At 31.5% G+C, this 17186-nt stretch overlaps 1 protein-coding gene across 2 annotated transcripts in view; it reads right to left on the reverse strand.

The window, feature by feature from the left end:
- LOC111052054 (fatty acyl-CoA reductase 1) overlaps positions 1-17186 on the reverse strand; it is a 54768-nt gene that overhangs the window by 15279 nt on the left and 22303 nt on the right. For both annotated transcript variants that reach the window (XM_022338670.2, XM_039443113.1), the window contains exons 2-7: positions 12651-12942; positions 7223-7474; positions 5865-6010; positions 4449-4561; positions 3394-3586; positions 1707-1949 (exon numbers count right to left, since the gene is read on the reverse strand). In XM_022338670.2, the coding sequence (XP_022194362.1) occupies positions 1707-1949; positions 3394-3586; positions 4449-4561; positions 5865-6010; positions 7223-7474; positions 12651-12908 (1205 nt within the window). In that variant the 5' untranslated portion in view covers positions 12909-12942. The remainder of the gene's footprint in view (positions 1-1706; positions 1950-3393; positions 3587-4448; positions 4562-5864; positions 6011-7222; positions 7475-12650; positions 12943-17186) is intronic.

Below are 17186 nucleotides of genomic sequence, written 5' to 3' on the forward strand. Positions count from 1 at the left end.
CTTAACTGAAAATCATACTGAGTGCCTTAACGGACTGTTTTCCAAAATGTGCATCAATAAAATCAACCGCGTCAATAGTGAAAGAAATGAACATTTTTTGATTTATTGAAATTTTATGTGAAAATTAAATGTAACAATTCATCAATTCATTAAAAAAAAAAAATAATAATAATAATAAATTTTTCATTCAACATACTAATTTTTTTATGCAATAAAAAATTGAATTTTTCTATCTATTAAATTTATTTGCAATTTCAAAAAAAAAAAAAAACTATTCTTTACATATTAAACTTTCTGTTGAGATATTTTCCTTTAAATTATAAAGCTAAATCAAAAGTAATTTTGATATTCTATACTTTGAAATATTGTTTGGAAACATATAACAAATGCTATTGATGAATTTTTATAATAATTTTCAATTATAGTTGACATGTAATGTTTTTATAGAAAAAATTGTTACTGTTCTCAAATTTAATTTCAACAATTTTCAAACAGTAAAATTTTTTTATGTCAAGAGGGGGGTATTTGTAATATTACATTTTTTCTCACATTGGAATCGAATCTTCAATTCGAGATCTATGAAACTTTATAGTAAATATCAGAGTCATCGATAGATGGACAAACTTTTTGACGGAGAATTTATTATCGTAAATGATTGTTGCATTGTTCCATGGTGTCACCAAGGCTGGGTTGACAGAATTAAAAAGATAAATGGTTTATTTAAATCGAGATGATATATAAAAATTTAAAATAATAGTTTCAAAATAAAGTTTTATTGAGAACAAATATAAAATGTGAATTCTAAACTTGTAATTTATAATTTTGTTGTTGACATGTCATGAAGTCATCACTGATTTTGAGATGTGGTTTTTTGTTCTGACGACGAGGCTTCCTTGTAGCTTTTTCTTTTCCTGTTCTTCTCTCTGAAACATGGCTGGCTGATGGGTGTTGTAACTTTGTGCTCTTTAAATAATTTTCTATTTAAGTGAATTTATTAATGTTTTAATTTGAGTTTTAATCAGTTTATAGTGTTCTATTTTGTCTGTTTATTGATTTGTGTGTATACAAGCCAATAGCCACTGTTTTTTCAACTGTAAACTAGATAAGTATTTAGTTCGTAGTAACTGTAGATGCTTAGGCTTGTAAGATATAATTCTTTGTCTATTTGTATAATATTTTGCCAAAATTCATCTGAAGATTATAAGTTCATTTGCTCTGAAAATTGGATTTCTCATTCATAGGCGATAGATCCATTCATAGTTTATCAAGAATCTATTACGTTGGAGCCGATAAATTTCCTTAGGTTAATAGGTGAAATGCTATCCAGCCGATTTAGGAAAAATTGGTAGCACGGCACTATGTGATTGTGCTGTGGTCAAAAACTTTTTCCGTGGTCGAGATTCGAACTCGGGTTCTCTATATTATTAGACCGGCACGTTATCACTTACTCCAACGTGCCAGCCACCCAAGTTGTACGCTCCTCTTGAAATTTTTTGTTATGTATATTTCGAGTGTACACAGTATTTTAATCCAATAAGAGAATTGATAGAAAAATGAATGTTGTGGTCGATAACCATGTTAAAAAACGTCAATAATAGCCAAATCAAGTCAATAGCCATTGACAGTTTCAAGTCTTTTCAACCATCTCTATTCTGATATTAACTAAGATTTATGTTTGCCAGATCAATATTATGTGATTTTCTTACATTGGTTTGTGTCCAGAAAGCATTATCAGTGTGTCCAGGAAATAAGCAGGTATCATGTGGAAGAGCAGAACACAAATCTGATGCAGCAGCTTGGACTTTTTCATGGATCCTCCAGGGTACCATACTGCATTATTTAGAGGAATTTTCTCTGTCACTATTTTCTTTCCCATGTCTATGATTTCTTGCCAAGACACTTGCCATTCCATGCTAGATGTCAAGTGTGAAATTGTTCGTTCAGTATCTCTGCAAAAAAAAACAAATTATTGAAAATTTGGCTGAAAAATGTATTTCAACAACAATTCGTTCAGTATGGTATTTACATTGCTTTCGCATTATTTCTATATTGAACTAGTTTTCACTAAAGCTCACTGAAACTACTATTTAGGAGCTGAGAAATTGTACAAGAACATGAAATGCATAATACAGAGTGATTTTTTAGTTATGTTACCCTATTGTAAAGGTGTGGTAACTTATTTCTAAAAAAGTGAAATTTTGTTTAGTCGCATAAAGTTGGTAGTTCCACTCAATCGGTGTACACACGGCAGTGTGTATCAACTTGCGTAGATTATCCTTGACTTGTGTAACATTCTGTGAGGATTATGGTCGTCTTAGGAACAGACTGTCTCTTAACATTAACATGAATTATTATGGTGGAAAGAGTTAAAGCATGTATAACTAAAATGAAAGATTTTGATGATAGTATTAAATGAACTTTAGTAACTAAGAAATATGAGTAATGAAATATTAAATCCACTTTGTATATAAAAACTATACAACTTCACTTTAAAACTTCATTTTTAGATAATGAGTTTATTACAACTCAATTCCCGTTTTATAAATCAAATTAAAAGTTGGGTAACAGGACTTAAAAATCACTCTGTATCAGTAATTCAATATTTAAAGGATTAGCTCACATAATTTCCAATCTCCCAACTACAATTATTTTTAATAAATGTTTTCAAGAAGCATACTTCCCTCAAAATTTAAAAAAATCCAGAATAAACCCACTTTTCAAGCAAGGAGATAGTAGTCTTAGGTAACCTGGTAAAAAATTAAGGAAAGTTTTGATTAAGTTTTTTTTAGGAAATTTAAAATAATGAATGGAAACCAATTCTCTTTTCAAAATGATACTAGTTCTTCAACTTTTTATCCTTTCTTTCTTCTTCTTCTCGTTGCCTTCTTATAACAACGAAGATTAGCAATCATTATGGCTATCTGCACCTTGTAGACGGCTGTTCTGGAAAGGTCACCTGATGTCTTCCCATCCCATTCGTGTACGGCCTGCTAGTCTTCTCCCATCGATTTTACCCTGCATCACAATCTGGAGTATCCTATACTTTTCATTCCTGGTGTATGGGCAAAGTATTTGAACTTACGAGTCTTGATGTGGTGTAGAATTTCGGGGTTTCTAACCAGCTTATCCAATACCTCAGTGTTTGAGTCTACGAAATTCTGACAAATCTTCTATAGATCCACATCTCAAATGCCTTCAACTGCTTTGTCAAAGTCCATTCCTCCAAACTATGGATTGAGGTACATTAAATCGTAGAACATAATTATTTCATAATTCCAATTTTCACGCAGATTACATTGATGGATTTAACTTGCAGATGTACATGATTGTAACTTCATGATTCAAATAAATCCGCACATCTCAAAATGTTGTATAATTAAAAAAAATCCTTACTTCAGTCCAAGATAGTTCCATGTTGCTAACAGTATTCCATTGACTGTTATATCAACAGGTAGATAATCGGCATAGCCCTGATTATCGCAGTACATTGTACGAATAACGCCTTTTCCTGCTCCGATCAACAGACCTGTTGGACCATTTATGTTGTCCGTCCATCCCGGCAATGGTTCTTTCCAAATAGGAATCACTGCAAAAATGATAAATTTCAAATCAATGATGCATTCCTCCAAACACAGAATATCTATATTGGATTAGATTTATTTATTCATTCATATTACAATATAAGCTGGCTTATACAATAATATATATATTTAATAACTTACATTGCTAACTTCTCAATGAATTACATATTATAAACTGGAGAATCTTTGAACAATAAAAAGATTAAATGTAATTTGACGATTATTTTGTATCTACATGAATATATGGAATTTGAATAGATGTATTTGTAAAAATTATCTGAGTGGACATGCACATTGTAATGCGCTCACACTGTATATTTTGGTAACTATGCTAAGAACGCAGCGATCGCACATGACATGTTTCTCTCCATGTATACCTACATCATTCTGATACATCTTCAAAAGATGAACTTCACTTGATAATCAATAAATAAATATATAATGACCTGGCTAGCTCAGGTAATAGTGCCTGTAGGTTTTTAAGGTCGCACCTGATTAATTCATGGCCTCTATTAAATATTATCCAATAATAATTATGATTCAATTCACAAGTTTCATCATAGTTATATACAGTAATTTACTTATAATTATTATACCTAACTCACTATATGATTTTTTACTCTCTTACTTATGGGATACGGTATTCACATTTGTTTATAAGTAAACTTATTATAAATTTTACTGATAATATATTTTTGTGCATTGTTGTGATATAACGTTCCTCTCTCACATACATATGCACATATGCACATAATAGCAACCACCATTAATGCACCCTAAATATAATGCTTTGTTATCTTTCATTTGAAAATAAATTATTTCCGTTTCAGTTGAATTGGTTGCTATGAAATTATTACTTTGACATACCAATGGATGGTCGAAGAATTATAACTGGCAATCCAGCATTCATGTGTTCCACAGCAATTCCTTCAGAGAGACATTTCGTGTAAGCATACGAGTTTGGAAAGTCTCCAAGAATCCTGCAAGTTGAATAACTCTATAACATTGAATTTGACATGATACGATTGCGTAATAGCGATTGTGAGATTCAAAATGCTCAATGAATGTTGCAAATCTCTTCAATTCAAATTGGGATATCTTCAATACCCCAAAATACAAAAAATATATTTCAATAGCTCAACTCATACAACTTCAATTTTCAACTGAATTGTATTGTATTGTATTCTGGAAGGTTAATTATAGAGATATGGATTGATTTTTTGTTTCATGATTTTTCAATAGGGTTGGAAAATTATTGCCATTAATTCCATCAATATACTATTATTAAAACGTCAATAATCAATAATACTTATATGTATATAATATACTGTTGAATATATATTGTAAAATGATAGTATTGCTCGAGTGAATAATTACTCCCAAGAGAGTAAGTAATTTGACACATTCAGTTGCTAGCTTAATTACTATTAATGATTGCTATTATTATCCACCATTTTGAAACAAAGACAACTTAAAATGTGGTGTATGATCGCATGTTAATTCTGTTCTTTTTTGTCTTATTTAGTTAAACTAAATTCTACATTCATTTAGCACAGAAATATGTGTAATTGAGATCAGTATTATACTGAGCCTGTATGTGAGATAAGCATTAATTATGCCATTTGATTGAATTAAATTTTAAAAGATAAAACTAAAGTGACTAACTAATGTGACTTGACTAATTCAACTAACTCCACTGAAACATTAGTTAACTCATTATTCTTTACAATTGAGGGAGTAATTTTACATCATTTCATAAGAAATTTGTAGATTGTTGGACAACGATCATTATAACTTGGAGGCGGCAATAAAAATAAATTAATCTCTCTTCCGGTTATTTTATAAATTCTGAGATTGAGCAACCCATGAAGAAACAAAGACATCAAGATTGGTATCATAGACATCAACACATAGATGTAAATCTACAGCCTGTTTCATAAAACAGCCTCTAATAATAAAATGCTCCCATTATTCATTATGTTAATAAAGAAATTATAACTCAGTCTTATGATAAAAAATGCTGAGCGAAATTATGATTCATCTATTGAACTTGGTGCTTTCCTTATTTCCCATCCAGCTTTTCATTTTTTGAGAAAATACAGTTTAACTTTCATAGCTTCATCTTGCTGGCACTGGAATAACTTCATTGACTTTAATCCATGCAAGTGTGTGTATGGATTGCCATGAATTAACAAGTGAAGCTACATAATTTTTTTTTCTGCAAATATTTGCCAAAGAAGAATGCTGTAATTTATTAGAAAATTTCGAAAAGTGTTAACTTACTTTTTGGCGACTGTTTCAACAAGTTCCTCACTCATGAGCTCACAGGTTCTAATGATCTTGTGAGGGTCGGTTGGAGGAGGGTAAGCTTTCTCTTCTAATACCTTCTCTTGTAAATGGCAGTAGGATGTGGAGATATGAACGAAAAGCTGGAAATCAAAAATACGATAATTACGCAATTTAAATAGAACTTTAACTAGGCTGAAGAACGACAAAAAATGGATTGAAAATGGTGAAAAATACTAAATAGCAAATAATTATTAAGTATATTATCAATATCGATATTGTTTTTTCATCTGGTTTCTATTATTATTTTCTTTTCTTAATTATATTTCTTGTATTTTCATCATATTATGTGATAGAGAGTTGAGTGTAAGAGAGGGCCAACTGCACCCTACTTCGCTCTCTAGGAAAAATAAAAGGCAATCATTCTATTCTATCCCATCAAAACAATGGGGTTACGAATATGAAGGAAATAATGATGCTGGGAGGAAATACGTAAGTGGTAAAGAAAATTATAGAAGAAGAGTTGAGAAGAAATGCAATCAAGTATATAAAAGACAAATTAATAAAATATAATATAGCCTACTGTACATAAAAACATATATGAACACATCTATATCCCGCAGCGGGATGCGTGATAGACTGCGCTGAGAACCTGGCGACTGCAGACCCCGCAGTAATGCAGACATCTGCAAAATCACTTCCCTGTGGTTCCGAACCCACCTAAAACTGTCATTATTATCATTCTCATTACTGACGCACAAAACCAAGCGCTTATAGTAGTTTATTCAAGACAAAAATTAAGTGGCATTCGGGTTTCCAACGATATATTTCTGAATCCATGATCACACAATTCTGTGCATTACTTGGCTAGTTCTTATCACATTGTGTAGACTTAATTCATTCATACAATAGGTAACCTTAATAAGGTAACCTTGCTATTCCTCTACAAACTATTCCTACAACATGTGCTTTTCCTTTCCCAAATCTCCAAGCTATTCATTTTCCAAATTTAGATAAGGTTACACATAGTCCGAAATAGGACTTTACTACAATATCTATCTATCTATTCTGGTTAATTGAAAATCTATTTGTTCTCTAGAGCAGGAAAAATAATTGTGCCCTTTCAGCAGTAGATGAAATCATTTGAGGATGATAATTATTTCAATAATTATTGATAACAATGTAATTTATTTTTGTAATCTTTTAGCAGTAGATAAAAAAAAATGTTCTTTGTTAGTATGTATCATTAAAAGTGGAAAATATTATTTCATGGTAATTTTCAGTACTAGAAGAGACCCTGATTAGATACTTTATATATAGTGCTAATAAATCTATAAATAGTATGTAAAAGCCACCTGGAACTTTTTCATGAGTGTAGCCAGCTCCAGCATGAGTTTTGTTCCTCTGGTATTAAGCAGCACAGCTTTGCGAAGTGGCTCATCGAACCTGATGGTAGCTGCACCGTGGAAAATGATGTTGACATTGTCAATGAAGAGTTGACGGTGTTGAGCACTGAGGCCCAAGTCGGGCAGAGATACATCTCCATTCACCGCCTCCACCTTCTCAATTATGCTCAAACCACGCTGCGACTTGAGCAGATCGAACAGCTGCAATCAAACAGACCAATACAACTTACTCAACACTACTCTACCAAATTACCAAATTCAACATCATTTTACAGCTTAAACATATCAACACTGCAAATCACAAATAATTGCCAGTGATTATTTTGTGGCAAGAATTTTCAATACCAATAACGATCTTATTCTTTGGATCTTATAACGATTCTTGGATATACATGTTGATTTACATGACACAATACTTATTGGAACTGTATTACTGATTACGGTGTGTATGACAAAGTAAATTTAAAAAATGACTCAATTTGTAACTCCAAAGGGTGAGTATTTTTTCAATCTACTTTTACTGTGGAATAATCTTTGTAATCTGTAACAGAATTCTTTGGATATAATTGCCAGGAGTGGAAATTTATAAATGTATGGTAGACTTCACTTTCTTATTCAACTCATTCCACACCACAATAAATATTATTCTCTATTACCATATATGGAACGTCATTTTATAGCTTCATATCGTTGAATAATTTACTAGTTAGGGCCGTTTGCACAGTGTAAGTTTAAGCTAAAGCTTAAACCAAATCTGGTTTTTTTTTGGTCTAAACTAAAATTCCGTTTGCGCAGTATCAGTTTAAACTCTGGGAAAGTTTAAACCTCCTAAACAGGAGGTTTAAAACAAATAATTTGGATTAACTAGTCATTTGTAAAATTTGATGGGGAAACAGCTAATAGTAAATTATTTTTCGACGTTTGTTTTTAATGCTTCTGTAGACGATAATAATTATTTAGGTTATAGTGAATCATTATTGATAGAATTGACAGGAATTGATAGAAGTTTTTAATGCGATTGATGAAGATGACTGCGAAGAAATTTTGGAACTGAGAAAAATTGGGCAAAAAACGAATCATTTAAATTTCTGGGATGATAGAGAATTTTTTCAACGGTTTTGCTTGAGTAAAGCAAGTGCCAATTTGTATTTGATTGAATAAGCCGCTTGATAGAAAATAATTATTAAGACAATTTTTATCAGTGATTTTTAATTAGAAAACATGTTTTTAATAACAAATAACTGAGATATTTTGCTTTCGAGAGATTTCTAATAAACGAGGAAGACCGTAGTAGATTTAAGTAGATTTTCATAATAAAATAAAGTTTTTATATTACATTCTAGATTATATTTTTTGGTTCCAACTAAATATAAGTTTGTTTCTAATAGTAATAAAGCATTTCATCATTTTTTGAAGAATTTCTTGATTGCTTTCCACTTTTATTACCGTACAGCTTACAGCTCTGCTAAATAACCTCAATTTACTGATGGTTTATAAACAAATAGCAAATTTCCTGTAAAAATGACCCTTCCTGATATTATAAACGATGACATTCTATTACCAAATCAACGCTAAACTAGTATAACTTAAACTGGATTAGTAAATGCACTGAGAAAACCGATTCAAGTTTAAACGGTCAGATTAAATTAGGAAACTCGATTAACTTAATCGAGTTTAGTAATCTATACTGTGCAAACGGCCCTTAATGTTATGTAAAATTCCTTGCCTATATTGTTAATAATTATTTATCAGACTCTAAGACGAAATCCGTTGAGATCTTCTTAAATAGATCCCAACTATACGGGCGTCTTAGACGCACTGAATTTATTTCACGCGTCTTCAGAATACATGGATTCTTATGGGGAGCATCCATTTTGCTAGTAAAGGTTACCCCATGAGAGATAAGCCATCCGGTTAATGAGAAAAAAAATTCAGCTCGTCTAAGACGCCCTTATAGTTGGGGCCATAAAGTTCTAATTTAAACTAATTTGAAGTTTGGTTGCAACAACTGAAATCAACTGAGATTAGCTGACCATACCTACTTTCAGCTACCATACCTACTTTAAATTGAAATAATCTCACTTCACGCGACCGAGCTAACATTGTTAATGCATTATAATTCGGTTGGAAACACAACATTTGCCTCCTAATCATGATTTCAATGCTGATTCATAACTTTTTCATACGACATGGGGCATTTGAAAGATTATAGTCCGGTTTCTAGGACACTTATTGAATCTAATGAAACATTAAATCTATATTAAATTTTCATGTTAAATGGTAAGTCTATATTAGATTCAATAAATGTTATAGAAACCGGGCCTCATTTGGACATCTTAGTTCTTACTTACGATCAAAATTAAAAATATTTTCAACAAAGCAAGTATATTCATTGGTTTGCAACCCACCTAAAGCATCCATCTCCGACCATTACCCATGCACAAACCTGAAGCTTATGTGGGCATAAGCCGTCACCAAAAAGTTGCAGGCGTCATAACCAATGGCGTGAATACGGTGATCGGTGGTATAAGGTGAAGAGGTAGAGAGATTGATTTATTTATCACATGCCAGGTCTTGAAAAACCCATTGCATTTATAATATAACAATTTATATATTGCGAAATTACAAAATAATAATAAATTAAAAATATTATTCCAAATATACACAAAAGAAGAAAAATAATAAGTAAACTCAGTTGAAAGTAATTGAAAAATATAAAAGTATAAAAAAAGCATAACCTCATTTCAATTGAAAAATATTACGATATGATGAAGAAGGAAGAACATTATTGTAACAAATTAATGAATAATAATAATAAAAAAAGTAAAAGAAAGTTATGATGAAGGAAGAAACAGATGATGAAGAAGAGTACTAGAATTAAGAAAGATAATAATTGTATAAGATTGATAAGTTCCCATAATCAAACTATTATTGGTCTAATGAATTCAAATGGAATTATAATAACCACACTAAACCCGCCCACAATGATGTAATTCCATCCTTAAACACTATATGAAAATCGCAAAAATGGAGAGAGGGAAGTTAGGACACCAATCAGTTAGTTTATATAAATGCTAGCAACTATTATTTTGTCTTGTCATGTAATTTAGTCACATGTCGGCATAGATTTTCTTATTCAAGATTAATCTAATGAGTCTGACCTCGATAAAAATGGCTCAAACATATCTAATTTGTAAGCTACCAAGGACCTCTGTCATCTAGGATAAAAATTCAATTCGTCATCCACTGATATTGCATTTTTCTTTATACTAAGCCTTACACTTCCAAGAATGCTAATGTAATTTTCGACTCGTGTAAGCACATCAGTGCTACCTTGATGAGTCCCCAACCGGTAACTTCCGTAACTATCCTGCATAAGTACGTAACTTATTGTTTTACATGCTGCTATATGGCTAAAGCTATGAATTAAATCCATATCCTGCAAATATACATGTTATCCTACATTCCTACCCTACATTGGGTGTTATAAGTATTGATCAAAAATTTAAAAGCTTTACTGTGTACGTTTATATACATCAAGATTGTACTTATGTTTGCGCAAATTCATGCATATTCAGATGCAATGTCTATGCGCTCAGTTATATAAAGACACAAATTGCTTTGTCTTCAGGTATGAACAGCTGATCTTTCCGCTTCGTCATGCATTATGTCATAATAAGCGTACATGGACGACCGACTTCAGAATAATAATAATAATTATTATTACTAAGTCAATGGCCTCAATCTCATAAATTATTTCTAAACTCATGAGAAGCTATCAAGATCACATTCTAGACAGTCCTCCATCCTCACCCTCACAATGTAACCTCTTTTCTTGACCTTAATATGGTTTCTATGTTGGTTCGAAACCAAGCACCTTATTTACAGTACAGATAATTTTAATAAATTTCCATTGAACGTAGTTTGATAGAGCCAAAGAAAAAAATACTTTCAAAACTCGGGTTTACATGAAAAAAAGACACTGAGCCCCCCCCCCCCCATCTAAGCTTGCCCCCATCTATGCAAGTATGACATGTCTTTTTTATATAATAAAATATTCTATCCCTATCTAAGGAATCATCAAGGTTCTTATTCAAGACAGGATACCTTATACCTTACAAAAACAAAACTAAAATTGTGAACCTGATTTTTTATCGTGAACTTACTATATTTCTAATTTAATCAGAATCGTAAGAGCCGTTTTTGAGATTTGTCCGATATACATATATCCACAAACACACATTATACAAACAGAAATTGCTCGCCTAATATAATTGACTTTCATGATATGATTTCATTCAATGAGAGTATTCACATAATATGATGAAATGTCTTAGCTGGGATAAATGAAAAATGTCTTAAATAGTTTAAATTGAAATAGGTGTGATCATTATCATTAACATAATTTTCACTATATAAGCACTATATAACTAAGTAAATTGACTCTGTAAAGCACTAAGTGAATTGACTGTGACAATAGTTTCTATGGTTTTAGTTTGTCCACGATTTATTGTAAAAATACGTATAGATTAAAATTAGAATAGGCTGTATAGACTGTGATAGAATTGAAGTTTAGTAATTGTTTATTGATATTTCTGTAATTTTTTATGAAAAACCGAATAGCTTTGAAGCCTGCTCTTGCACTGCATGTTGAGTATTATCTTTATTTATGTACTGTTATTGTAATTCTGTTAGAAATTTTATTGTAATGACAAGGCCTAGTGTACTGTATGTATTTTCTGGCTGTAATAAAATCATTGAATCATCATTGAATAATGATCTTCATCTGATCTAATGTAAACAAATTATAGTGAGATTAACATCAATCTGTCAGCATGGTCTGAAGAGCATCGATGCTATTAATAAGAAATACAGATAGTTTGAAGTGAATATCAACGAACTGTTATGCATAATATTATCCAATATTTTTATCAAAAGCTACCTTCTATTATATTTGGTAAAACAATCAATGTTTGGGAATTATGAGAAAAGCGCCCGTCAAAATAAGGATTTTTAAGTATAGATGAGTAGTGCAATAGTGGCACTTAATGTAGTGCAATAATGCCCAGTTTCTATATTGATGAGTCTATTTTATAGATAAGAGAACAATGTTAAATTTCAAATTAAGTCCTCATAGGTAGGTCAGTAATGTTTAAAATATAGATCAATTCTCTCATAATTAATGTGTTTTACTTTCAAGTAATATACTTAGTATAATATTATACATTGGTGTAATAGGCTACCTTTTTTGGTTTAAAGGTTTATACTAATGAAGTTTATTTTCATCCTGATCAAATAACAGAAAAATTCAACAATCCAACATCTGTTTGATAAGATAAGACCAATACTGAATTGAAAAAGGGACAAACAAACTTACCGGAGAAGAAAACAGTTCCTCAACTCGCTGTTTTGGTTCTTTTCCTTTCTTAGCTCGCATCAACAAGTAGATTTTTTCTACATCCGGAGATTTCCTTAGGATTTTTTCGATGAGCACCTTGCCAAGAAAACCTGATCCGCCAGTTATCAGCAAAGTTTTTCCGACTAAAGTTTCTGAAACTCGGTCTGGTAGTGATTTGAGTTCTTCCGGGAGTTCAGTGGGGGAATAGTTGGGTTTCGGGATATCATCGACACTCATCTTCTGGCTGTGCTAGTTCACTTCCAATTGCATTCTGAAAAAAAAAATTATATTATTATTATTCTGGTATGGGGATAAAATTCAAAATCTAATCGCTTATCCTTAGATTTTAAACATCCTACAAACACTATAATTTTTCACCAAGAAGAGATTGAAATTTTTATTTACAGAAAATGTCTTAATGAAAAAGTGGTTGTGGCATCTTCAAATCGTTTTATTCAATACAGATATCTCTACATCATCTTCACTTCATCACACAGAGTTGAAGATGTATACTCACAATTACTGTTTTGCGAGAGTCCCAGACCATCGAAATTATGAAATTTTGTTATGGTAAGAAACAATGAACTGTGTTAATAATTATTAAACAATTATTTATTTTAAATGGACGAATAAAATTGTTGAAGGCCTAACGTATGAAATAATGGTGGTAAGAATATTGATATAAGAATGCATACTTAACATTTCTTACTATTCTGAGTTTCTTACAATAATGATACAACTCTATAATTTACATTTGCCTGGTGCAATTCAAAAGTAAGTTATTATAATCCAAAAACCAATGAATTTTGGTGACGCAATAAGACGAAACTTACTTATTATCAGACCTACTTTCACTATCATTTTTCTACTCGATTCTCGATTCTTTGCTTCAATACATTTACTTTTTCTGTCTTACTTTTAAAATCTATTTCTTCTCTCATTTTGACTCATTAAGTGTTGCGTTTGAAAAGTGTAGGGAGGTGGAGACGTTCATAAGTGAAGGACGTTTATTGTTTTTCCATTGTATATGAATAAAAATTCCTGAAACTTTCTTAAAAAATAAATAACGGAGAAACTGATTTTAAAGCTTGTATTTACAGGACACTCATCTATGTCTCCGGCCTGATACTAAAAAAATCATAATCAAACTATTAATCTGAAACTATCAATTTTTCAGAGCGTATCTCGATTCTGTGATTTATTCAAAGAAAAAACATTCAATAATGATGAGTTGTTTTCAAACAAAAATTGTTAAATCCCGCTTCTACTTATTCCACCTTTTATTTACAGTATGAACTTGAATGATTTGGGATAATCATCGTTCATCTCATTGAATAAATTTGAAATACATGAATTACAAGTACAAATACATAAAATGCAATACACATGCAATGTCTTTGATTTGATTACATCGAAAATTTAAATGTATTTGACTAGAAGTTGGTTTCACTTGTCTAGGGCGTCAGGAAAGAGGAATCCTCTTTTAGATTAATTACTAAAAATTGCAATAAAAGACAATTTATGAGTCACCATCACCTCGCCACCTATTACTACTCTGAATCGTTCAACAGGCAACCGAGAGATGCTTACTAAGTTATCCTTCTTTAGCTTTCTACTATTGCGCAAATATCGTAAGTCTTCGATATGGATAACTTTCATATTGTGACGTCGACTGGAAGCGGATCAAAGTAACGAGCAAAGTATTCGTAAACTAATTGACGTGATGTGAGATACTAAGCACACGATACGATAATAAATAACACGAGCAGTTATCATATTGCTGCTTGGCGGTTTATATAGATTGAATCACATTCCAAGTTGGAAGAGAGAGAAAATTCAGACGAGTTTGCAAGCTAATTGCTTATTCGAAGCTTATTTGACTCGATTAATTGAATAACTGCATAATATATATATATATATATATATATATATATATATATATATTATATATATATATATATATATATATATATATATATATATATATACAGGCTTATACGCTGATATATAGCTTACAATATAACACATTTTCAATAAAATAAAAAGTAAGTAGGAATTTGAGAGTATTAAACAATATATTAATACGATAAAATTCTATTTGAAACTACTATGATATAATATTGTTTGCATCTACACAAATTGGCGGAGGTTTGAACAGCTAAGCGTTCATTTTTGGAAGAGGATATCCAAGAATATCCTCCCCTTAACTCTCTACCAAGTCTCGCTAAGAGACTTGAAAAAGATGTACGCTTCCATTCCTGGATATGGATATAGTATTTTAAGATAACATACATGATAATGATTATTATTATTATTATTATTATTATTATTAAAAGAAAATAGAGGACGAAGCGAAAGCTCTGACAAAACAGTAAGATATTAGTAGAGTCATCTAGAAACTGTTCCATATAAATTATATTTAAACTTCTTTTTAAGATTTATAGTTGTGAAACTATACGGAAACTACTCACTCTTTATCCTAACAGTTATACTCACGACATTTAGTGCCGGTTGCACAAAAGCCAGTTAAATTTTAGTCGTGACTAATTTCATGAGAATCAATCAGAGAAGCCGTCTTTTCAAAAATGAAATTAATCACGGTTAAAATTCAACCAGCTTTTGTGCAACAGGGCCAAAGTCGTCTTATTCATTTGGAAAATTTATCAGATTACAGTATAAGGAAAAACTTTTTCATAACTGTCCAGCTATTTTTCCAACCCGTCTTGTTTATAATAATTGGATGGGACGAAAATAAAACGTTGTTATTTCAACTATCTTGTTTAGTTTCTCACATGCCAATCACTTATCATTGCTCACTTTCTGCTAACTGTTTTTTTTAGGAATGAGACAAAGAAGGACCACCTCCAAATGGAGAAAGTAAACTCAAAAAAATTGACTTACAAGAACGAAATTTGGTAACATCCGGTTACCACGGTTCAATTGTAACTTTCAACTCAGAACCTGAGCTGGGGGTCAACTGTCAACTACAATGGGATGGCGGGGCACGACAAAATTAGATTAAGAGATTAGAACAAGAGAAAGAGAGCACAGTTTTTCCACATTATAATATTTTTCGATCAGATACCAATTTATTGTATTTTAAGCGCCTTTGATTTTCAAAAGAGCTAAAAAGAAAAATGATGGGGCCAGTGTTTCTGAAGTTACGTGCGAATTAATAGTTTAGCGCTACCTCTACACTCAACAATGTAACTTCAATCCAAGTTAACAACAATCAACAAATTATGAAACAGCAATACGGTAATTCATAATGTAAACTTATAAAGCAAACTAATATGAAGATGGAAGGTTGCAAACTATAGCTTTGTTATAAGTAGAGGGGAGAGGTAAACTTCCGTGTTTTGCCGTTTTACCACTAACCATAACATTTTGCAATAGAAACTAATCTTAAGTAATCAAACACACCAATGGTAAGCATGACTATTACCATATTAAAACGTGAGGTGGATGCTTTATTACAATAGTAATGATCTGCTAGTCACTGAACCGTTTTAGTCGGTATATTCAATTTTATGGTTAAGCTTCAGCCTTGTGAAGCAATCTTATGAAATAAGAATATAATTAAGGTTGTCAACGAGTTAATGAAGCCTGGTGAAAATCTTCCAGTTCCGGTTACGAAATAGGACACGTCCTTAGTTAGCATAATATTCAAGGAATTTCAGGGGAGAAAACATTCACGAAAAGAACTAAGAGAGGTCAAACAGTCCTTATATGGCAAAAATTGAAAGTAAGTACTTTTACAATGTAGGCTATATAGGCCTAGTTGACATTAAAGTGATAAAGCTGAAGCTACGTCTACATTCCACATAATTATGATCCATCCAAAACTAGATAGGTAGTATCATTGAAGATTTCTAGTTATTACTTGTCACTTATCAAATAGTGAAACAAAAAGTCAAAAACAAATTAATTTGGACCAAGTCATTATGTTATACGACTACCGTGCCCTACTACTGTGGTTGAGGAAGGTTTCGTTTGAAAAAAATTAAGGTACCCAAATTTGAAAATGTCAATTATGGTCTGAGCATCCTGTGTCTAAAAAAGTGTTTTTTTTTGGTTATTGGTATGTGAGTGCTTTTTTCTACTCTTCACAATTATTATTTCACCCGATTCAATGAATAACAAAATTCTTAGCAGTAAACGGACATTGCGTTTATCATAGAATAAAAATAGAGAATAGTACCTATGCTTTTTAATTATGAAATTTGATTTTCAAACATTATAATAAGGATCGGAATTCGATAACATTGTAGCTGAGGAAGATGTCCACATCAGACTGAGATGAAGATGAAAATGCTCACATGAGACGTTGAGCTGTGCATGGATAATGTGAAAGACACTTTTGTGTTCCGAACCTGCAGGACAGTCAGTGATCTTGGATAAAAAGTGTTCACCAATCCTGTTAGATTTCGTCTCATATTTTAGCCAGTATTATGGTCGTCCATCTTGTTTTTGTAATATTTGAATCTACCGCTGCTACAGCCTCTGTACAACATT

The sequence above is a fragment of the Nilaparvata lugens genome, chromosome X (genome assembly GCF_014356525.2).
Source record: "Nilaparvata lugens isolate BPH chromosome X, ASM1435652v1, whole genome shotgun sequence".
In the NCBI taxonomy this organism is placed as follows: domain Eukaryota; kingdom Metazoa; phylum Arthropoda; class Insecta; order Hemiptera; family Delphacidae; genus Nilaparvata; species Nilaparvata lugens.